The sequence below is a fragment of the Microcaecilia unicolor genome, chromosome 6, assembly GCF_901765095.1.
Source record: "Microcaecilia unicolor chromosome 6, aMicUni1.1, whole genome shotgun sequence".
NCBI lineage: Eukaryota > Metazoa > Chordata > Amphibia > Gymnophiona > Siphonopidae > Microcaecilia > Microcaecilia unicolor.
This window is the reverse complement of record NC_044036.1, coordinates 173,572,959-173,595,889: the sequence shown is the minus strand read 5'-3', so window position 1 is coordinate 173,595,889 and position 22,931 is coordinate 173,572,959. Positions and strand designations below refer to the sequence as shown.

Genomic DNA, 22,931 nt, shown 5'->3' with positions numbered 1-22,931 from the left:
AACAGCATAGATTGGCTGTCAGACAGGCTCCTGACCTTCCTTTAGTGTAGAGGTTCTTAATCCTGTCTTTGGGACACATCCAACCAGTGAGGTTTCAGGATATCTTCCATGACCATGTGGGATAGGTCTAATCATTGTGGATATCCTGAAAGCCTGAGTACTGGGTTGAGAACCCCTGATTTAGTGGGAAGGATTAGCTTAAAGTAATGTGCTAATCCTCTGGTCCAAAGACTCTGCTTGTCTTTCAGTCTGTGTTAGAGCTACCCGAAGCCTTCCACCTTTTCTGACATAATCCCCCATTCCCCTACCCCCCCCCCCCCCCCCATCTCAAAAATACCCTTCCAACCATATCTGCATATAACTCATAGCCTAAACTGCCATGAACCAATTCTGGCCATTTGGTACATGCCATGGGCCTTGAGTAGATTTTGCCTAGCTTGTGTACTGAGAGTATGTAATCATTACTGCAGTTGTAAGTGTGAATTTAGAATCAAGCTAAACGTGGCTGCCTCTCCAAAAAGCTGGACACCTTTCCATAGAAAGGGTGAGCTCTTCCCTGCACAAAGGGAGAAGGGACTCAGGGAACGTGTAGCACCCCAGAGGCTGATACACGCCAACACCCTAAGCCTTTAGAGCACAGCAAGGTAGAAGAAAGGGCTCACCTCCTTCCACCTGCTGGAGACTGAGATTACTGAGTCTAGGGTCACATGGCCAGGGCTCTTATTGGTTCTCTAGAGTCAGACGATCTCAGTCTCCACCTGCTGGAAGGAGTACACAACCCATCAGTCCAATCCTGGGCCAGTCCGGAGGGATGCTAAGGAAATGTGAATTTAGAATCTGAGCTTTCCACTGCAGGTCTGACTTTTAACCTGCAATAGCCATCATGAATGAACTATGTTGATGTGGCCAACTGACATAATCAACCACTCTTTCAATACTATCAGTAGTCAAGGTGCATCAGAACCTGAATGAGCAAGAGGGCGAAAAGTAGGAAAGGCAGCTTCAGTAGCCAAGCAAGCTAATGTTGCTGCATCTTCTTTCATTAACAGCCATGCAGCCAAAGGTGAGGAGGAGAAGGAGGTGAGGAAGCATTAACAGCCACACAAGAGTGGGTGGGGGAAGAAACGCATTAGCAGACCTCCAGACCAAGTGGAAAAAAAGGAGCAGCATAGAGAATAGATATGGCAGTGTTATAACTCCAGGGTAGGATAGATTAGAATGGTGCTTCTCTGCCCAGTCTTGAGCCACCCCCAGTCAGATGTTCAGGATTACTACATTGAATGTGCATGAGCGACCCAGTGTATGTACATCTCTGCAAACTGATCTCATGCATATTATTGTGGTAATCTGAAAAATGTGTGGCTGTAGGATAGAGTTAAGTACTGGACTAGAAGAAGGGAACTGAGAAAGAGAGCCTGCTGGGGAAGGGCAAGTTAGTGGGATTTGAAAAAGACAAAATGCTGCAGATGGGCAGGGGCTGAGAAAGAAACTAGTTGGCCATAGTAGGGAGATAGACAGATGTCAATAGTACTTGGCGTGTGAATTGAAAAAGAGAGGGAGGTTAAGAGAGGGCTGACCCTTTTATTGGCAGGGAGAGGGGAAAAGTGGCTGCCGCTCCCCACGCCTCTCGCCTTACAGATGAGACTCTACACTGTAGCACATTTTGGTATTGTTCCTGTTCTGTCCTGCTGAATAGTCCAGGAGGTGTACTGTCCTACTTAATGTTAGTACTCTCAAAATGTGGCATCTTAGTACTTACAGACTTATACAAATTAGAACTATTAGAACAATGACAACAGTAATCATGAAATGTGTAACAGTAAAGTGATTATTTGTTAACCAATTAAACAAAGGTAAGGAATACTGCTCCTCTGCATCCAAGCCTTTGTTCTTCAAACTCCTACTATTTTCATCATAAAATCTGTAAGTTCTGGATGTAAGCACCCTATCCTCAGGTAAGAAGTGAGACTGTGTTGGTTTAATTTTCCAAAGTGCTTTTGCTGGAGAAACCAGTTTTGTTTGCTCCTTTAATGGATCCTTAAACATGGTTTTAATTTCATCAAACTGCTTTGCGTTTAAATCCATCCAACTAATGAGGTCTTTGGCTCTCCACTGGAAGATGGCTATCAGAGCGATGGTATCTCCTTCTGCAGTGTGAGAATCTGCTGGGTTCTCTTTAAAGAACTTTAAATACAAGCCCTCAAGACTGTACGTCTTTCTACCTGAGATGCTCTGTTGGCCTGCGAACTGATAAAAGTGGTTGTTGGCTTTGTCTAAGGCCTTCATTGCAGCCAAACTATCCGCACAGTAAACATCATTCAATACTGAGAAACCTATTCCATTCAGCTCAGCTTTCAACAGTGGAAAGTCATAGTTATATCCGTTGTGGGCGACAAAACACATGGGTGCTGGTTGCCGTTTGAGGAAGGCTTCAAGCATGTGAATGATGTGGATGTTGAAACACTGTCTGCTGTTGGTATTCAGTAGGTCATTGCTCAACCCTGTGATCGTGCTTGCCACTGGTGTGAAAGGCTTTTGTGGGTTCACACAAAGGCTGAGTTTGTCCACAACACGAGGAAAAACTGGAACTGATCGAAAGGTGTTGCTGTATTCGGTGTTCTCCAATGCATGTCTGCTCACTGCAATGAGACAAAGCTCTGCAATTCGGGGCCTTGAGAATGGAAGACCAGTTGCTTCCAAGTCCATGAACACATACGTTTGAAAGGGTTTCCGTGGGAGATTGTGTTTTGAATACATCACTAATGCTGCTATGGATGAAAAAGAAACATTTTCAATTCACAAGCAGTGTTTGCACCCAACATAATGTTAACTATTGCTTATACTTCAGATTGGAAAGGGAGCGGATTTACGTAAGTTTATTATTCTAATGCTGGGCTGGATTTAAGGAGCTTCTATGAATTTAAGCCTGCCAGCATGGTCTGTTAATTTTCAATAAAAACTATTACTAGAAAAGATTTTATGCGATGCACTTATACAAATGTATGCCAAAATGCTTTACAGTTCCATTTATTCTGTCCAAGATTGGGGTGGAAAAAGTATCCTCAGTACTTCACAAGTTTTAAGGATGTGACAACAGCACTGAACACACCTTAGAACTACACTATGACAAATAAATCCAGAACATGCATACAGGACTGTGGGGGGCAGTAACCTAGACTACCCCAATTTAATGACCCCTACTTAACTGTATATTTGTCCTTTAGATTGTAAGCTCATTGAGCAGGGACTGTCTTTCTATGTTAAATTGTACAGCGCTGCGTAACCCTAGTAGCGCTTTAGAAATGTTAAATAGTAGTAGAAGTAGTAGGGGCAGAAGAAAACAGCTTACAGGTTAATACTAATTAACAGGAAATTATTATATTATAAAATAAATTATATTGGACTAATAACACCTATCTCAACTAGCTTAGGAGTTAAATCTTTTAGTATGACCAGATGTTACCTTATCCAGGAGGGCAGTCTTTCTTTGTCATCCTAGGGCCAGTTTTACCATTAGACAAAGTAGGCAGAAGCCTAGGGCTGTGCCTTCTGACAGGGTAACAGAGTGGCTGCAGACAAAACAGAATTGATTCTAGCAGCCACAGGATCCATCAACCTATGCATTTAACAATTTAATATTTAAAGGATTATTCTGGGAGGGATGATACTGAGGTAATCATTATTAACTTTCATGTTAATATCTAGCATGTGTTTGTTGACCCATAGTTCTTGATCATTATATAGCTTTGTGGTTAGACTTGGGAAAGGGGGCTGAAGGGCAGGCGGTCAGGGTCTTATGTGGTCTTCTATCCAAGAGAAGCATCATAGGCAAAACTTCAGCCTCCTTTGAACACCACGATCTTGGATAGAAGAACACATAAGATTCAGCCTCCAGCTCTTCCCAAATCTAACCACAAAGCTATGCAATAGTCTAGAATTAAGAGACAACAAGCAAATGTAGGGCTTCTTTTGAAGGGGTTACTGAGTACCGGCACCTTTTTCCATTGTCTGCTACAATTGACCCATGGACCCCAAGGTTTCATGAAAGAGCTCAGGCTCTACACATCAATTCTGCCATGTCATAGATTCTGTGACTGGTTGCAGGGGGGCTGGATATTGTGGGGTAGGACCAGTGGTGTGCTGGAGCAGGCTCCCACAGGTTCGCAAGAGCCGGTTGTTAAGATTTTAAGAATTTTGGGAGCCGGTTGTTAAAGTAGGGCCCTCCATGGCTACTTTAACAACTGGCTCCCAAAATGTGGGCTTGGGCCCCCTGCTGAATTATCTTTTACTTTGCTGGTGGGGATGCTGAGCCCTGCCAGCCAAGTAAATAGACTACTGCTGCTCCCCGCTCCTTGTTTCCAGCTCTGGACAGCAGGCTGGGACTTCTCGAGCATGTGAGAGAAGTTCCAGCATGCTGCTCAGAGCAAGACGTTGAGAGTGGTGGCAGTCCATTTATTGGCTGCCAGCAAAGGTATGCCTAGCGTGCCTGCACAAAGGGAGGGAGGCAGTGTTGCCAGGTGGGCGGTTTTACCGCCCAATTGGGCGGTTTTCCGCGCCCCGCCGCGGGAAATTTTTGCCCGCGGCGGGTTGCGGTTTTTTGGGCGGTTTTTTAGGCTTCCGGGCGGCTTTTTGGGCGGCTTTTTTATTTTTTTCGGCCACGGGGGGCGGGGTTAGTGATGTTTTTGGGCGGGGTTAGTGACGTTTTGGGCGGGCCCGATGATGTGGGAGGCGGGGCCGATGACGGGGAGGCGGGGCTGATGACGGGGAGGCGGGCCCGATGACGTGGGAGGCGGGGCTGATGACGGGGAGGCGGGCCCGATGACGTGGGAGGCGGGGCCGGTGACGGCGGGGGCGGGGCCGGTGACGCGGGGGTGGGGGTGTCAGGGGCGGGGTTTGTGTTTGGGCGGGTTTTGGGCTGGTTTCTGGCCCGGATTGGGCTGGAAAAAAAATTTCTACCTGGCAACCCTGGAGGGAGGGAAGGAGGCTTCCCCCCCCCCCCCTCCCCGGCCACCCCTGGCCCTTCCAACTGCAGAGCTGGCTATGTCCGGAGAAAGAGCCTGTTGTTAAAAATTTACCAGCACACCCCTGGGTAGGACCTCCCTGAAGGGTGACCTAGCATTTGAGTACTGGCACCTTTTTGCTAGAAAAAAAACGCACTGACCAAATGAGAGTTATTTTCACTACCTTACATAAGTTACATTGCACCTTTAACTTAAAAGAAAACGCATCAAAGTTCTCATCTTCTTAGCCCCTGTATCTTTACATGGCCAAATAGTTCTTAGCAATAATCGAAGCAGCCATCAAACTTAAGGTGTTCTCATTCCCAAAACAGCCCTCCTAGGCCCCCCTGCTGTAGCCTGCCAAACTTACCCGGCTATAGAGTACCTGCAGTTCCTTAAACGAATATTTCCCCGAAAAAAAAAGTAAAGAAGCATGTAAAATAGCAGCAGCAACAAAACTGACCTGGACCCAGCCTCAATTGTTAAAAAAAAGCAGACGAGTCAGAGCTCTGGGGAGTCTTTACTAAATTACTGTATTGCTCTCGTTTCCTGGGAACATGTCTGGGCATCCTACCCCATGCAACGTAAACCCTGCCCCAGCTTTCAGGTTTTCCTGTTTACATCCGGCCTGAAATATGGCCACATTGGAACTGATTCCTCCTCAGCTGCTGACAGCACCCAAGGACGTTTAATGACAGGAGGCGGCGTGTTGTCAAAAAAGCTGAAGCCGGTTTTCCCAACAGCCGCCATCTTGATTTGCCTAAAGCAATAGCAAACTATATTTTGCATTCTCTCTGCTAACGCTAAGAGTGATTGGGGGGTGGGGGGAGGGGAGAAGAGAGTTGCTATGATGACAATAATCGCTGTTATGCAGAACAGAAAAGCCAGTGAATTTTGGTATAATTTGTACTGTGAACATACTCTTTTTGTGTACTTTAATAAAACGTTCTTAGTTTTGGGCATTAGTGTTTGGTATTGTTTGTTTTGCACAACCTAAGATGGCGACAAGCTCCGCCCACTAGCTTCGTGCCATAAAACGTCGCGCCTGACACCGCCTCCTGTAGTTAAACCTCTTTGACATCACATCTCAGAAACGAAACCGAACGACGTTCCTATCAGCGCCAGGGGGAGTTGCAAAGCATCAGCAACGCAACCGCTGCCGGCCGGCCTGCAGTGCCTCCTCCTCACTTTATTCCACTCTGCCTGCCCTGGATGCAACACTATCCTTGCATAGATGTTAACGAAAGTAATAAATAATTCAATTCTGTTGCAGTTATCAATCATCGGAATACTAACGAAGGAAAGGGATAATTGAGATCTTTCCTTAGCATTTGTGCAAAGTAGTGTGGTAGCCGTGTTAGTCCAATTTAAAGGTAATATATGACAAATTGATGGTCCTCAAGGTCCAAAACACAGCCTGATTTTCAGGATTTCCACAATGACTATGTGTGAGATCTATTTGCATTTACTGTTTTCATTACATGCAAATAGATGCCAGGAAATAACAGTGGTATAACACGATTAATAATCTATAACCATAATATAAACAAAACAAACAAGGAAAATAAGATACATTTTTGAAGGCCAAAACCACCTTCCTTCTGGTGTGTTCAAATGCTTTACTCTAGACGGCAGCATCTGCCTGCTTGTAAAAAACTACCGCGTTCATTGACCTAGTTTGCCTGTTTTGTGTGAGAGAGGCATATCTTGTACCTATTTATTTCCTTTTGCCATTCAGGATAGGGCAGGGTCTTTCACAGCACATTAGGCATGTGACATATTTGGACCCTTCTCCGACTCACACCTTTCTCTCTGCCCATGTGATCTGGCACTCTCTCTCTCTCCTCCCCACCTGCAGCCCACCAACTTTACTTTTGTGGGGAGCAATGCTTAAGACACATTTAATGGGGCTAATTTTCAAAGCACTTAGACTTACAAAGCTACATAGTAATCTATGGTCCTTTGTAAGTCTAAGTGCTTTGAAAATGAGCCCCCATCGTCTCCAGCTGGCACAGGGCCTTCCCTCTGCCACATTTGCTGATGCAAGTTCCTGTTTCCACAGGTGGGATTCAGCTGAGGGAACACAGCATATCTTCTGTACTGCAAATTCAAGTCTGGCAGGCCACCAGGAGGGGGAGGAGAGAGGAAGAGATGGTGGAACCTGCAGTGGAAGGAGAGAGAGGTGGTCCACTGTAACCATCCCAATTGGTTCCAACCATTGCAAACTGGACTTGACTGGTCCAGACCTGTCTTAACCCATCCAACACTAGTCCTAACTTGCCAACAACTACTGTAGGTGCCTACTTTATAGAATACCAGCATAACATGTCTAGAACATGCCCATATTCTAAGCACAATCACAGTAGTCAGATCTGTTGCAAATGATGTCTAGATTGCTAAAGAATGTGCTTACATTATAAGATTCTTATAATCTGTGTGTGTAAATATGGGACCTGCTTATGCTCCACCTGCAAATTACATGCCATTGCCTTTAGGCCCATTTTAGAGACTAGCTCATAACTGGAATACAGGTTTTTGTGTAAGTGTGTACACACATACAAATGCCAGTATTCAGGTTATTGATGCACATTCTGAGCACTTCCTTATAGAATTACCCCACATGTCCATGGTGATGTTTTGAGCATAGGACCATACCTTACTGTGACAGTTAAGATTTTGGGATCCATCCATTTGTATAACCCAACTGAGAATCTTTTTTGCGATGTAATCTTGAAAGTAGATTTAAAAAAAAAATTGAAAAATGTATTACTAAAGGCCTTGTAAACCAATAGACCTCCTACTGGTAAATCAGAAGAAGCCAGATTGTTAGATCTTTATATAGGCACTGAAACTAGCAGAATCCCTCACTTTGTTCAGACAAGCAGAACTCAGACCGACTCTTACCTAATGCGGAATAAGGGACCACATATTAGAAACCAAAACTTTTTTTTTTTTTTTAATGTGGTAGTCCCGATTTCTTCTTTTGGTCTTAAATTTTTTTTTCTAGGGTTTCCTTTTCACTTTCTAATTTTTCTCCCTCATGTTATCTTCTTCCCAATACCTCTGTAGATACTGGCCTTTCCTCTTCACCTAATTTCTCTCTTCTCCACCTCTCTATCCAATATTAACTAAATTTCACTCCTCTTTTTCTCATTCTGTTACCCTCCCTCTTACCTATCTACCAATCTTCCATTTTCCACCCTCACCCCCATTTCGCCCTCATAATCTCATCTCTTCTTCCCCAACCTCTATTTCCCCTCTTTTACCCCTTCACAACCTTTAATAAGAATGAGGGGCAGAGAAAAGAAAATAAAGTTCTAGGCTGTCTGTGGAAACCATGCATCTGCCATCAGTCCAACCATCAGTTGTTGCTGTTGTGCAGTGATCGAGATGCCCTTTCTCCAGGGGAATGTCATCTTCTCAGCTCCAAACTTTTTTTTTTTTTTTTTTTGTCTTGAGGAAGAAGTACACAAAGACGACCTATGTTGTTTTTTTTTAAGAAGTTTAAATTTATTAATTCATGAACCATTTTAATAGAAAACATTAGGTGCATTATATATGTGAACTTTTCTTTTTAAGATATTTGTTCAGTATACAATGTTTCCTGAAATTTATGCAGAAAGAGTAATAATATAGTACATTGAAATTAGGCTCAAAGCAAACGAATCGTCGTTATTTATAAATGTTTTTGAAATTGTATAAAAAGTTTATTTTGTTAAAAAATCTCCAAGACAGTTATGAAAGAATCTACTGGTAAAATGCAGAGAACAGTATGGGAAGGGTTCCCTGAATTACCCTGCTACTGTTCATCACAATCCATGTCTTGTTCATCCATTTCAGGATCAGGGGGACATAATTCATCCACAACCATTTCTGAAACACACAATAATTAGAGATTTGAATTATTTTACAAGTAAAGCAATCAATTAATTCTATTAGAAACTTTCCAGGAGAGACGTAGAACTCTGGGGTGGAGGCTGAAAGCTGGTATTCAACCTTTTCCTCAGTCTCAACAGATCTTCTTTCTATATTGATGGGCACTAGAGAAGTTCCCTCTGTGTCCTGCGCTTTAACCCCCAGATTTTATAAAAGTTGTACAAATTTGGGCGCAGATCCATGCACAAACTAATTAGTTAATGAGCTGTTAAACAATAATTAGATTATTTTTTAAACTTCTTTAGATCTGTGTTTAAAAATAATCTTTTAATATTAGCTAAACAGTTGTATTAATATTGTCTTGTTAATGCTTCTTCTTAATTTATTTAAGCCGCATTGAACCTGAGCTTTCTTGGGAAAATGCGGGGTAGAAATGTCATAACTGGCAGTAATTTGGAGTTATGTGCAGATCTACCCTGCACCCTATTCTATAATATGTGCACCTACATTTTATGGAGTGTAATATGGGCAGGTCAGGGGCAATCCCGGAATTTAGGCATGTTATAAAACAATGTTGTTTACGTGCCCAACCACCGTTAGTTGCACGCCAGCATTTACACCAGGTTTCAGCAGGTGTAAGTGCTCACAAAGTTAGATGTGAGATCTACGCTAAGCTAATATTCTGCAAAGGGCACTTTGCGCAGGACACCCTTTACAGAATACTAGTTTAGCATGGATTTTCCTGGTGCCTAACTTCGGGGGAAATTCAGTCAGTGGCATCCACGAGTTGTTCTGAAACTTTGATATGTGGCCTGCTACGTTGATATTCTGTTAAAAAATCTGATTCTGTTTCTTTACTACAAATTACATTGGCTGCCTGTACATGCCAGAGTACAATTTAAACTTTGCACTTTAGTTTTTTGCATTTTGTACGGTGGTGCTCCGTTGTATCTAGATGCTTGCGAGTCCTTACAAACACCATTAGAAAGAATTGCCCAGTCAAATGCTACTTTGTTTTCCTTTGCCTAAACAAGTTAAAAGATTTAAAATGCTCGACTCTTCTTTGTATTATCAAGCTGCTTATGTGTAGAACTCGTTACCACTGTCGATTTGAGTTCTATCAAATTATTTAATTTTTCATAAGAATCTCAAGACCTACTTATTTGGAGAATATTTTTAATATAAGTTTATAAATAAATTTTACTGCAATTCCTGGATGATTGGTCCAGTTGTCTTGACTAAGTGATCCACACAGAACTATTTTTGGTTATTGCGGAATTGAAGAACCGTGTAACTAGTAAAATGCTCTAGAGCAGTTCTTTTGTTCTGACATTGGCATCCACCTAATTCTACTTTCTACAGAGATCACTGCTTAACAGTTTAAGGGCCCTGTTTACTAAGCTGCTGTAGGCTTGCTAAAAATTAGCACGCGCTAACGATAGAGACACCCATTCTATTCCTTTGGGTGTCTCTAGCATTAGCGCATGCTAAAAGGTTTGCGCCTACAGCAAAGCTTAGTAAACAGGGCCCTACATTAAAAAAAAAAAAAGTCTCCATGGTAACATTTTAATTTATACAGAAAATTAATTTACCCTCAATTTCCTTCAAGTCTGGGATGTGTTTGAAGATAGTCCGTATACCAGGCAGAGCTTGATCATACTGATGAAGAACTTCTAGACAGTGCTCATGGTAGACTTTACCCCCCTGACATAGTCTGTGTAGAAGCAAAACTAAGTCCCGTAAAAACTGAATAGTTTTCTTGCTCAATACGTGAGGATGGATGTCCCGTCGTCTTATATTCACCCACTGTCGATGTAGCATTACAATAAGTGCCTTAACAACCTATGAGAAATTTATGAAAAATAAACTTATCAAGTATGCAGGCTAATTTTTTTCCCATTACAGTACACAAAACTTTAAAGGACCTATTCAAAGTCATGAAAGTGGTAGAGGAGATAACATCCTTATATCAGGTAACTGTTTAAACTACTGAAACTTAAGCTGTTAACTGTAAAACAGTGCTTTATAAAATTGTCTCTCAATATCTGGGAAAAACATATATGTAATGGGGTCATTCTAATACTTTTTCTGTGTGTAAAGCATGAGGAATGGTTGCTATGTTTGTACGTTTGGGTAGCTTACCAGGTGCCCTTGACCTGGACTGGCCGCTGTCAGGGACAGGATGCTGGGCTCGATGGACCTTTGGTCTTTTCCCAGTATGGCATTACTTATGTACTTATGCTATAAAATTGCATGTGATGTATGCACACATAAAAAGTAGGCACACTGTAAGGTTAGGCGACCCTTGCACAAGTGTTCCTGGGGCACAGTGAGAGTAGAGATACCATGAATTTTATAAAATAAGGGTGGAGATGCATTTATACCTTCCTTGGAGTAGGTGTGAATTTGTGCACCATTAGAGATGGTTTTGAAAGCTTATTTTACAAAGACACAGAGGTTGTTAATGCCAGAGTATATGCTATGGGCAGTGGCTGTGTTGTGCCAACAGCTATGCAGCATAGTGGGAAAAGGGAATCTTGGACTGACTTATGCCTGCTCCTGCATTCCTGTTCCAATGCATTTAATTTAAACCATTAAGAGGGCAACTCTAAGGGGGCTCCTCACTGCTGCATGGTGACAGCTTATTCTATAATGGCATATGGGTACCCTGGATTCTGTTGTAAAAAAACTAGGGTAACCTGGCATCAGTGCACCTTACATTCCTGTGCCAGCTGTTACACCAGCCATAAACCTTTGTAAATGCAAGTGCCTAGACCTGACAAAGGCATGTGTAACTTACTGTATTGTGCAAGTGGCAACATGCTGGTGTCCTGGCCATGTGAATGCCCCTTTGCATTTACACGCTCTGCCACTTATGCACGCCCTTACAGAATAATGCTTAGTCACTTTGCTGCCATTTACGCAGTTAGTGTATACTTACCTGTCAAAGTGCCGGTATTCTATAATCAACATGCGCAAGTGACACATAAATGAGGGGGCTCAGTTATGTTTAAAACAATTTTTATTGAGCAACATGGAAGATAAAACAGGATATGGATACAATGATGCCACAACAGAAAGTATCAAGTAGAACACAAGAAAAACCACAGCAGAAAAGTTTGTATATATAGTTAAAAAAAAACCACACACACACAACCAAAAAACAGGCGACCTATCACCCCCCACCCATTAAACCATCTAAATCTACAGTTCCATAAGAATCTCCAAGTTGGGCTATCTTCAAGAAAAGTCAGCCATTTAAAACCCAACTTTTGTGCTGTTGGGAAGGGCGGGGTGTGTGTTCCAAAAACGTTTCCAAAAAGCTTGAAATGTAACTTCCACTGAAGTTAGATCTTGAATCCTTACATCATTCCAAAGAACAAATCCCAATCATTTGGGCATGCCATATGTGTTTCAAGGGTGCAACAGAAGAGAGCTAGTGTAACATGATCACTTTTAAGATTAGCAAAACAGACCATATGAAAAGGGAAAAAACCCTCTTTGCAATGGTCGAGGTTGAGGAAGAATCCCAAAAAAGCAAACTAGGAGTTAAGAAAATCGAAACATTCCAAATACTAGTAATAAAGCATTAACACACCCTTCCAAAAAGTTATAATGACTGGACAAGTCCAGAACATGTAGCCCAAATGTTACCTCTGAACATCCAAATTTAGAGCAATCAGTATTAGACTGTAATTTTAGCTAATATGCCTTCTTGGGGAAAATATATAGATGTATAATTATATTATCGGTGCAAGAACAACTTCTCCTGCAGATGGGTACCCAGTAATAGAACTGGTCTTCATGTGAAGAAACAATATTTAATTTTGCATCCCTATCCTGATAATCTAAAGTTCAACCACTAAGCTGTCTAGTACCTCAGATGTTTCCTATTCCTAGGTATCTATTGGAATGAAGGCTAAGAATGAATTCCTTTATAAGGGCATTCTTTTCTCACATCACTCCTTATTTTTATACCTTTGCCAGAGCACTTGATCTAACTGGCCTCAAGTTCAGCAGAGTCCTCCTTGAGAAGGAAAAACAAATTTTGTGTATTTGGGAAACCTACTTATAGTCCTTGTCCCGGAGAGCATGTAGTTTGGCTCTTAGTACCTTGAAACACAGAAAGTTTGGATTTGAGGATGGGCTCTTTCTATTAGAGAAGTTCCTTTCCTCGCTTCTGCCCCCAACCCCCCTTTTTTCCCCTCCTTCTGCTGATCCTATTGTTGACAGTAACTGAGTTAGTTTTGCTTGATGGAATTTCATGTTTCTGTTCAGCCATACAGAGTAAAGGCCTAGGGAGGTGAGGGGTGGGAAGGGGAGGGGGGGTATATGAGGTTAAAGAGTTAACCACTGTTGTATTTTCCTCTTACACTAGCTGATAGAGGGCTTTCATTGTATACTACACTTTGTTGAATGAAACTTAATTGGCCTCAAGTTATAAAGAGAACTGCTGTCCATTGGTTTGGCAATGAGTGCATTATGTACCCTTACATCATTTGTTATTAACAAATTAACTCCACAAATTTCAGGATTTGAGGTTTTATCTACATAAGGACACAGCAGGGCGGACTTCTAGAGTCTATGTCCCAGAAACACCAAAGAAAGACCATGATGAAGTATATAATGTGTTCATTGTTGATTTAATCATGAACTGATAATGAATGTGACTGTTAGACAGACTGGATGGACTGTTCAGGTCTTTATCTGCTGTCACTTACTATATTACTAGGGCTGGAAGTGCTTTTTCTTTTTTTTTACTATCAATACATAAAATTGCCAATAAATTTGATGTGCTAGTGTGACTAACAGTACCACAGTAGAAGTATGATATAAGAAAGCAAATCAGTTAATCAGGGTCAGTAGTCAGAGCGCCCCTAACATTCATACGGACATACTGTACATACCTCACGGCTGCACTTGCAAGGTGAATCAACAAGCGTAGCATATGACTTAGGACATATCTCACAAAGCTTTGTCAGGAATCGAACAACCTACAAAACATAACACTGAACTTCATAAAATGAAACCATACTTCACCTTCATTTTAACATTGTGAGAGCCATGAATCCAGATACTATATGTTGTTAGTGAAACTAACATGATTAACTGGAAGCCAAAGTAAAGCAGCATATTAGAACATTCTAGAGCAGGGTTCTCAATCCAGTCCTTGGGACACACAAAACAGTCACATTTTCAGGCTACACACAATGAATATGAGGGAGATTTACATACAATGGCTCATATATGTAGAACTGGCCTGCACTAACAAAGTCACTAAATAATACATCTAATAATGTTAAAGAATCTGATTTAATTAATTTACCTCTTGTTCTAGCACAAGCCAAAGCATTTCAGAGGCCAATTTATCTGATCTTGAAGTGATATACATGTACAGAGCAAGGAACACACAGGTTTCTGAAAGAAGAAAAAAAGTATTTTATTCCAGAATTTATTTTTATTCTTTCCAGCCCATCTGATGTCAGAAAAAATTATACAGGAGAGGTCAAGAATGTCTGTATGCAGCCAAAATAACCCTGTAAATTTAACAAAATGGGTTAAGACAGTAGGCATATTGGAAAAACCGGTAAAAAGACACAATGAGTTTGAACACAGGCCAAACTGAATCAGGAGTGCCAGAGAAAAGCAATCTCCACCCCAAAATAGCCCAATGCACTACTATGGGAGAAGTTGTTCCAGCTTTGGAAGCATAGAAACTTAAATACAGTGAAACATAGCAGTTAAGGAATTCCTCCTTTCAAACTGCCTCTCAGTGTTATCTATTCTCCCAAACTGTCCAAAACTACCCTTGCAACTTGGTCACCCCATCAAAATCCATCTAACTCCAAAAGTACCCCCCCCCCCCACAACTGGACCATCACACCCAAACTGACCGTACAACACAAAATCTACCTCACCTCCAAGAACTACTCCCCATACCTGCCCCAACACACACACATGTAGTAGGGTTGGAAAGAATTCCATGAGTCATGTGCTGCACATTTAGCCCCCATGATTGATTTTAATTTAGTAGCTTCTTCCTGCTTCATTGGATTTCCAGCTCAGTCAGAACCAGAGCTGGGATCCCGGTGCTATAAGCATTCATTCATAACCACCTGGGTATTTTAACCTCCTACCTAACCTTGGCCCAATGTAGTTTGTCTGATCATTGCAATAGCAGTTTTTGGCTGCACCACAGCGCCTCCCTAAAACTCTACAATCATGTAGCCTGAAAATTGCCACTTGGTGGCACACCCAAGCAATGACCATTTATTTATTTATTTATTTATTTGTAGTATTTATACCCCGCTCTTTCCCGCTCGGTAGCAGGTTCAGTGCGGCTTACAATGTAGAGTACAAAGTAGCACAGAGATAACACAATTGTATAGAGTAGGACAAGAGGAAGAGATGTGGGGGAAGAGTTGAGGTATATGTAGTTTGGATTAGGTTAGTAAATTATGTTGGTTCGTTTGGGTAGGCTTGTTTGAAGAGGTAAGTTTTCAGCAGCTTACAGAAGGGTAGGTGTTCGTTGGTTGTTCGGATGTATCTTGGTATGGCGTTCCAGAGTTGGCTGCCTATAACGGAGAAGTTGGATGCGTAGTAAGTTTTGTATTTGAGACCTTTGCAACTGGGAAGGTGAAGATTGAAATATGTTTGAGAAGATTTGGCTCCGTTCCTGGTTGGAAGGTCGATCAAATTGGTCATATAACCTGGAGATTCTCCATGGAGGATCTTGTGGATCAGTGTGTGGATTCTGAAGTTTATTCGTTCTTTGATAGGGAGCCAGTGGAGTTTTTCACGGAGTGGTGTTGCGCTTTCAAATCGTGATTTACCAAAAATGAGTCTGGCTGCCGTGTTTTGGGCGGTTTGGATTTTTTTCAGGATTTGAGTTTTGCAACCGATAAAGATGCTGTTGCAGTAGTCAGCATGGGTGAGTACTGTGGATTGTACCAGATTGCGGAAAGTTTTTTGGGGGAGGAATAGTTTTACTCTTTTCAGTACCCACATCATATTGAACATCTTCTTCGTCATGCCTTCTGCATGAGTTTCTAGAGTTAGGTGGCTGTCTAGCGTTACTCCTAGGATTTTTAGTTTATCGGATATTGGAATTGTAACGTCGGGGGTGATCAGGGTGGTTGGGAGTGAAGTGGCGTGTTGTGATGAGAGAATTAGGCATTGAGTTTTTTCTTTGTTCAATTTCATCTTGAAAGCGTTAGCCCAGGAGGCTAGGATGTTCATGCCAGTGATTATTTTATCAGAGATGTCTGCAAGGTTGGATTGGAAAGGGATGAATATGGTGACGTCATCTGCATAGATGAAGGGATTTAAACCAGATCTGGATAAGGATTTAGCTAGAGGAATCATCATAAGATTGAAGAGGATCGGGGACAGTGGTGATCCTTGGGGGACTCCGCATTTTGATGACCAAGCAGATGATATTGATGAGGTTGATTTGACTTGATAAGATCTGGTGGTGATGAATCTTTTTATCCACTTGATGATGTTGCCGCCGATCCCTAGTTTATCCAGAAGTTTTGTAAGAATATTGTGGTCCACCATGTCAAATGCACTAGACAGGTCGAACTGCAGAAGAAGTATTTTGTTGCCATGAATCCCCACTACAGCATTCTTAGTTGCCCCAGGGAACAAAGATCTATCTATTTATCTACTTATCATTTCTATAGCGCTACAAGGCATTCGCAGCGCTGTACACCATTCACAGAAGACAGTTCCTGCTCAAAGAGCTTACAATCAAAGAGCTTAAGATTGGACTTGGGGATAAAACCAAGGATCTTTTGCATGCTGGCCCAGAATTCATCATATAGGGGACAATTTTCAATGTGATTTCTATATATAAAAAGGATTTTACCTGTATGAACTGGTTACCTGAAAATAGCCCACCCTCAATGAAGCTGAAAGTATGCATATACTTTTAGACACCCGAGGCTGTGCTCCCAGGAATGTGATTAAGAACATAAGAGTAGCCATACTGGGTCAGAGCCAGATCACAAGTACCTGGTAGAAACCAAAATTGTGGCAACACTCCATACCACAAATCCCAGAGCAAGCAGCTGCTTCCAATGTCTGTCTCAATAGCAGACTATGGACTTTTCCTCCAGGAATCTATTCAAACCTTTTTTAAACCCAGATACACTAACTGCTGTTACCACATCCTCCAGCAAAAAGTTCCAGAGCTTAACTATTTGTTGAGTGTAAAAATATTTCCTCCTATTTGTTTTAAAAGTATTTCCATGTAACTTCGAGTGTCCCCTAGTCTTTGTACTTTTGGAACGAGTTAAAAAAACAAACAAAAACGATGTACTTTTACTCGTTCTACAACACTCAGGATTTTGTAGACCTCAATCATATCTCCCCTCATCCGTCTCTTTTCCAAGCTTTAGAGCCCTAGCCTCTTGAGCTTTTCCTCATATGAGAGGAGTTCCATCCCCTTTATCATTCTGGTCGCTCTTCTTTGAACCTTTTTCTGCTATATCTTTTTTGAGAAACGGCAAGCAGAACTGAACGCAATACTCAAGGTGCGGACGCACCATGAAGCGATACAAAGGCATTATATTATTTTCAGTCTTCCCCATCCCTTTCCTAATAATTCTTAGCATCCTGTTTGCTTTTTTGGCCGTCACCGCACCCCAAGAAGAAGATTAAAGCATATTATCTAGAATAACACCCAGATCTTTTTCTTGAGTGCTGACCAGCACCAGGTAACTATGATTTGGATTATTCTTTCCAATGTGCATCACCTTGCATTTGTCCACATTAAATTTCATGTGCCATTTGGATGCCCAGTCTTCCAATTTCCTAAAGTCTTGCTGCAATATTTCACAGCCCGAATGTGTTTTAATAACCTAGAATAATTTTATATTATCTGCAACTTTGATCACCTCACTCATCGTTCCGATTTCCATATAATTTATAAATACGTTAAATAACACTGTTCACCCTCCCACAGGGATCTGTTCTGGGACTGGGATGAAAACATTTCATTTCATTTTCTCATTTATTAAAATTTATATTCTGCCCTTATCCAGGGCAGATTACAAGCAAACATACGTAATCAATACATGTGTAGACTGCATTTTCAGAATGTACAATTCTAGCCCCACTACAAGCAGGTGCAAGTTACCCTGTTTGCAGCAGTTCTCAAAAAGAAAAAAAAGTATATGCATACTTTTCCTTGGAGAACTGGTGCATAGTCAGAGTATAAAGTATGCGTGGTCTTTGTTTGAAAATTGTATAGTTAAATCTGTATGTATGTAAGTGTATATATAGATTCTGAACTTGCTCAGACAATGGAGAGTCATATCTGTAGCTTCCTTCTATTGTCAATTGTTTACAGAAACAGAAAATAAGCAGTGAGGCTTCCTTACAACAAGAAATAAGCAAGAGCAACTTGTGCTACACTTTCTGTAGTAGTGATGTTCTACAGTGCTGTACTGATACTATTCATTACAAGGGTGTGCTTAGAAGAGTAAGAAAAACTGAGCCAGTTGTTTTCCATGTGAACAACCTTCTTAGGATACCAGCACTACTTTTATTTTTAGTTCTCATTTGTAGACAGCTTACCTAAGCAGGTAACAACAAAATATTCACAATTAAAATTACAAAATACACATATCAATCAACATTCTGTACTTTGTAAGTTACTACTTTGAAAACTACAATTGATCTATAGCAGGTCCAAATCTTTGGAATTCCTTGCTCAAAAATGTAATAGATTTGGCTGCATCTTAAAACCGTAGATGGGCAGCCTGTACAACCTTTAAAATAAACATACACACGCAACTAGCTATTTGACATCACTAGTTAATGTCAACTTCAGCACAAATTCAGAGATGTTTCATGAGAAGTATTTACCAGTTATCAAACTTGTGCCTACCTGAGTGAGAAAACAGTTGAGCTGTTAGCTTGGGATCGTCAGTACAAATAGCCAGCAGCTGCACAGTCAGATGGACAGTAGACAAAGGTGAATCAGTAGAGAGACAGCGTAACGGTACAGTGCCACTGAGAAGATTCTGGAAGCTTAAATATGAAAGATCACCACATTAGAAATGGTACCATGTTCTCTATAACTGGAAAACAAGGCCAGTGACTTCTATGGTCTGTGCCCTGAAAATGGTAAGGACAAATCAAGACCAAGTATATGTATCATACCTTATATTATGATTTTATGTTTAAACAATTTTTATTGAACAAACAATAAAACAACAATCCAAATATCAGTCGTGAGTTGTTCATCATTTCAATGCATGTCATTCCCCCCCCCCCCCCATCCACCCCCCTATGAACAGTCATAATCGTGTATGTTCCAATGGAAACAGTAAAGAAAAACCAGTCACTAGGCCAACAATATAGCCATTACGTAGAAGAAGGGGAGGCCTGGACTCTGATGGCCTTCCCCCATCCAGCCCTAGTGTTCCATTATTATGTTTCAACAATTGTAATGATGACACAACATAAGAAACAACAGCTTTGATTTCCCATAAGGAATTACAAACAAATTATTGGGTAGTCAAAGACATTTACAGAAGTGCTTCCCATCCCCCCACTCTCCCCCCCCCCCCCCCACCGCCAACCCTCTCCCTCCCTTCTCACCCACAATAAAACAACACTCATAAATCATATTCTAGGGGAAAAAAAGGGGGGGGGGGGGAAGAAGTGTGTGCTGCTCACCATATTCACTACATACAATCCGAGTCCTCAAAATCAGCCCACATTTTCTGAAAAGAGTCTCCTCATACCACCACTAAGGCCCAAAAAATCAATTTGGATTAAGAATCAGACTCATGGCTCTATGTGGCAAAGACCAAATGTACACATCCCACACTGCACGAAACACCCTCAGGCATTTAGGGGAGCACCTGGTGTACTGACGCTCCAAAAGCATTAATGCATGCATACGATTCCTCCAAGCCCAGAAAGGAGCCTCCTCCCCCACCCAGACCACCAGGATTATTCTCTTACCTATAGCTCCTACGAACAAACAAAACCTGAGAGCGATTTGAAATATGGAGAGCTTCATATTTATCCAACAAGAATCCAACTGGACCACATGGCACTGCTCGGCCCAACAACTTAGTCAAATAGCTAGCGACATCAAGCCAGAACCTCTTTATCCTCCGACAACTCCAAAATGCATGAAAGAATGAGTTCTGACCTTGATTACACTTCTGGCAAGTTGGGGACTCTATCGCACCCACCTTAAAAAGTTGTTCTTGCGTGAGGTATGTCGTATGTAAGGAAAGATATTGACACTCCCTCAATTCCACACTTACTGAAATCTCTGGGAAACGTTTAACAAGAGTATGTGGATCCTCTAAGGCCCCCAACCCCCCCCCCCCCCCCCAAGTCTTGACTCCATTTGGCAGTAAGGTCTCCATAACTCAGAGCAGGTAAAATAGCCTGCACTGCCTTACATAAAGCTGATATAGACATTCCCCCCTCTCTGAACTTATCAAAAAACGACTGGACTGCCCCCTAGAGAAGAGGATAAAGCAAGCCTGTCCAAGGAGCGAACATAATGTTGCAGTTGGCCATAGGCCAGAAAGTCCTTACTCTCTGCCACCCCTCGCCCACACAAAATGTTCCAGGAAAGCATACTACCTTGGTCATCCAGCACATGCTGCAACAAAGAATAACCCTTCCCTGCCCAATGCTTAAAGCTCCCGTTATCCTGTCCTAGGGAGAATTGTAAATTACCTATAATTGGTAACTGATCCAAAGATTCAGGACGACCACACAAGATTGGAACCAAGTAGCGCCACACCTGCCGCAACGATCTAAGTATTACACTGCAGCGAACCTCTGGCAGTAGAAGGCTTGTCGCATAGTGCAGAAGGGAATTAACATGCCATGGAGAATAATAGGCTGCCTCATAAGTACGCGGTGTGTAATGCTGCTCTTCCAAAATCCAATCTCCCAAGTGTCAGAGCAAACACGCATAATTATAAAAATGTAAATTTGGGAGGCCCATTCTGCCATGTCTCCAAGGTCCAATTAAATATTTAAAAGACAAGTTCGTTTTTTTCCCCACCTAGATTCTCTGTAAGACCCCCAAATCTCATTGCAGTAACTTAAGCGGCAAGAGCTGGAGAACATATAGCCACTTGGGAAACAATACCATATTAAAAAGTTGGATCCTACCATGAATCATCAAAGGAAAATGGGCCCATTTAGTCAGCATCAAGCGTGTATAGTCCAATAGCACGGAAATATTAATCTTGTATAGCGACGCCGTAGTTTTTGGTAAGTGAATACCCAGGTATCGGAAAGAAGCAACCTCCCACTGCAAGGGAAAGGCTCCCACCCATTCATCCTTAGTTTCCAACTTAGTGGGCATCGCCAACGATTTGTCTAAATTCAATTTAAAACCCGCAAAATCACCATATTCACTGAAGCTCTACATCAGCGCCTCCAGGGACATCTGCGAATCCACAATATGTACCAGCAAATGCAGAAAGCTTAAACTCCTGAGCACCTATACTAACCCCTTTAATACCCGGATTATTACCAATTTCTTTAATCAACAGATCCAACAATAAAGCAAAGAGCAGGGGAGAGAATGGGCAGCCTTGACGCGTGCCCCGACAAATCTTAAATTCAGAGGAAAACACTGCAATAACTTGGAGTCGTGCCTTAGGTGACTTATAGAGAACTTGAATCGCTTCCAAAAAAAACCCTGTTATCCCATAACATTGCAGTACCGCAAAAAGAAATCCCCAGATCACACGATCAAATGCCTTCTCTGCATCGAAACTAACTAGCAGAGAAGGCTGGCCCGTCCATTCTACACATTCCATTGAGAGAAGCTTTCGCATATTTTGAGTTATAGTCCTGCCACAGACAAAGCCCACTTGCGGCCCCGCAATTACTTCCGGCAATACCTGTGTTAATCTATTTGCCAGTATTTTTGCAAAAAATTTTGTTTCCGTGTTCAACAAGGATATCCGTCTGTAAGAGGAAGGTTGGTGCAGGGTCCTGACCTGGTTTCAGCAACAAAATAATTTGAGCCAATTGCAGGGACTGTGGGAGTTCCCCTGAAGACACAAACTGAGAAAAAAAAACTGTAAGGTTCGGACAATTGAAGGAGATAATAGTTTATAGAATTCAGCTCGGAACCCATCAGGTCCTGGTGTCTTTGCTAAGACACTCTGCTGGACCACCAAGGCAACTTCATCCTCTCCAATTGGAGCATTAAGCCAAGCTAACACCCGCGCTCCCCATCGAGGTAGAGCCAAGCTATTCCAATATATCTCCCCATCTAACACTGTATCTTCCGGTTGGGCATATAACTTCTGATAGTACCTCTGAAACACTTCAGCGATTTCTCGATCTGTTCGTACTTTAGTACCATCTCCCCTATCTGAACTATGGGTCGTGAACCCCCAAGACTGCTTAATCAGATGTGACATAAGTTTTCCTTTCATGAAGGAGCTCCTGGAGAGAGGATTGAAGCGTGATGAGCGAATTTTTTAACCCCTTAGTCGATGTTTCTGCATACTGATGCCGCACCTGCACCAATTGTTTTCTTAGGCGCAGTATTTCTCTATCTCTCGCCTTATGCTTAAAAGAATAATAGGCCATTATCTCTCCTCGCAATACCACCTTAGCCGCTGGTAGGACTGGAATTTAGAGATGAGCATAGCTGACTGGTAGGCCTTCCTCCCAAAAGAGTCCAAAGTCCGAGCCTCCCACCCTGGGGGCGCCGAGGCGAAATCTCTCGTACTTTTGGCTCTCTTGAGAGCAGAATCCACAACCTCCGAGTCATGAGGCAACTGGGCCTTCACCAACTGAGGGTCCCCGTGAATCCTATACTGGGACTCAACCTTCTTAGGAATGGTGGGGTTAGATAGTGGTTTCATCCAGTTCCTCAACAGTGTCTGCTTAAGGACATTATGTAGAGGAACAGTGGATGACTTCTTAAGTGGGGAAGGATAGTCCAAAACCTCGAACATCTCAGCCCTGGGCTCATCCTCAGTTACCACCGGGAAGGGAATGGCCGTAGACATCTCCCGGACAAAGGACGAGAAAGACAAACTC

The 22,931-nt window shown here is 42.1% G+C and overlaps 2 protein-coding genes across 4 annotated transcripts in view; both read right to left on the bottom strand.

Annotated features, from left to right (window-relative positions):
* Positions 1-758: 758 nt before the first annotated feature.
* On the bottom strand, positions 759-5,622 carry TREX1 (three prime repair exonuclease 1). Of its 2 annotated transcripts, none has more exons than XM_030206183.1 (2): positions 5,371-5,622; positions 759-2,768 (listed from the first exon to the last, which is right to left on the bottom strand). In XM_030206183.1, exon 2 carries the CDS (start codon positions 2,755-2,757, stop codon positions 1,756-1,758), a length of 1,002 nt encoding a protein of 333 aa, XP_030062043.1. In that variant the 5' UTR covers positions 2,758-2,768; positions 5,371-5,622; the 3' UTR covers positions 759-1,755. The 2 variants fall into 2 exon arrangements, with proteins under 2 accessions (XP_030062043.1, XP_030062045.1); XM_030206185.1 differs by having other exon boundaries at positions 5,464-5,622.
* A 2,911-nt stretch (positions 5,623-8,533) lies between these two features.
* The window catches only part of ATRIP (ATR interacting protein), a 59,108-nt gene continuing 44,710 nt past the window's right edge, over positions 8,534-22,931 (bottom strand). For both annotated transcript variants that reach the window (XM_030206319.1, XM_030206320.1), the window contains 5 exons: positions 18,772-18,914; positions 14,203-14,294; positions 13,784-13,870; positions 10,469-10,718; positions 8,534-8,873 (listed from right to left, as the gene is read on the bottom strand). In XM_030206319.1, the coding sequence (XP_030062179.1) occupies positions 8,800-8,873; positions 10,469-10,718; positions 13,784-13,870; positions 14,203-14,294; positions 18,772-18,914 (646 nt within the window). In that variant the 3' untranslated portion in view covers positions 8,534-8,799. The remainder of the gene's footprint in view (positions 8,874-10,468; positions 10,719-13,783; positions 13,871-14,202; positions 14,295-18,771; positions 18,915-22,931) is intronic.

Excerpts from the sequence above, each read along its gene's own strand:
- TREX1 (XM_030206183.1), bottom strand. The coding sequence starts at position 2,757 with ATGTATTCAAAACACAATCTCCCACGGAAACCCTTTCAAACGTATGTG.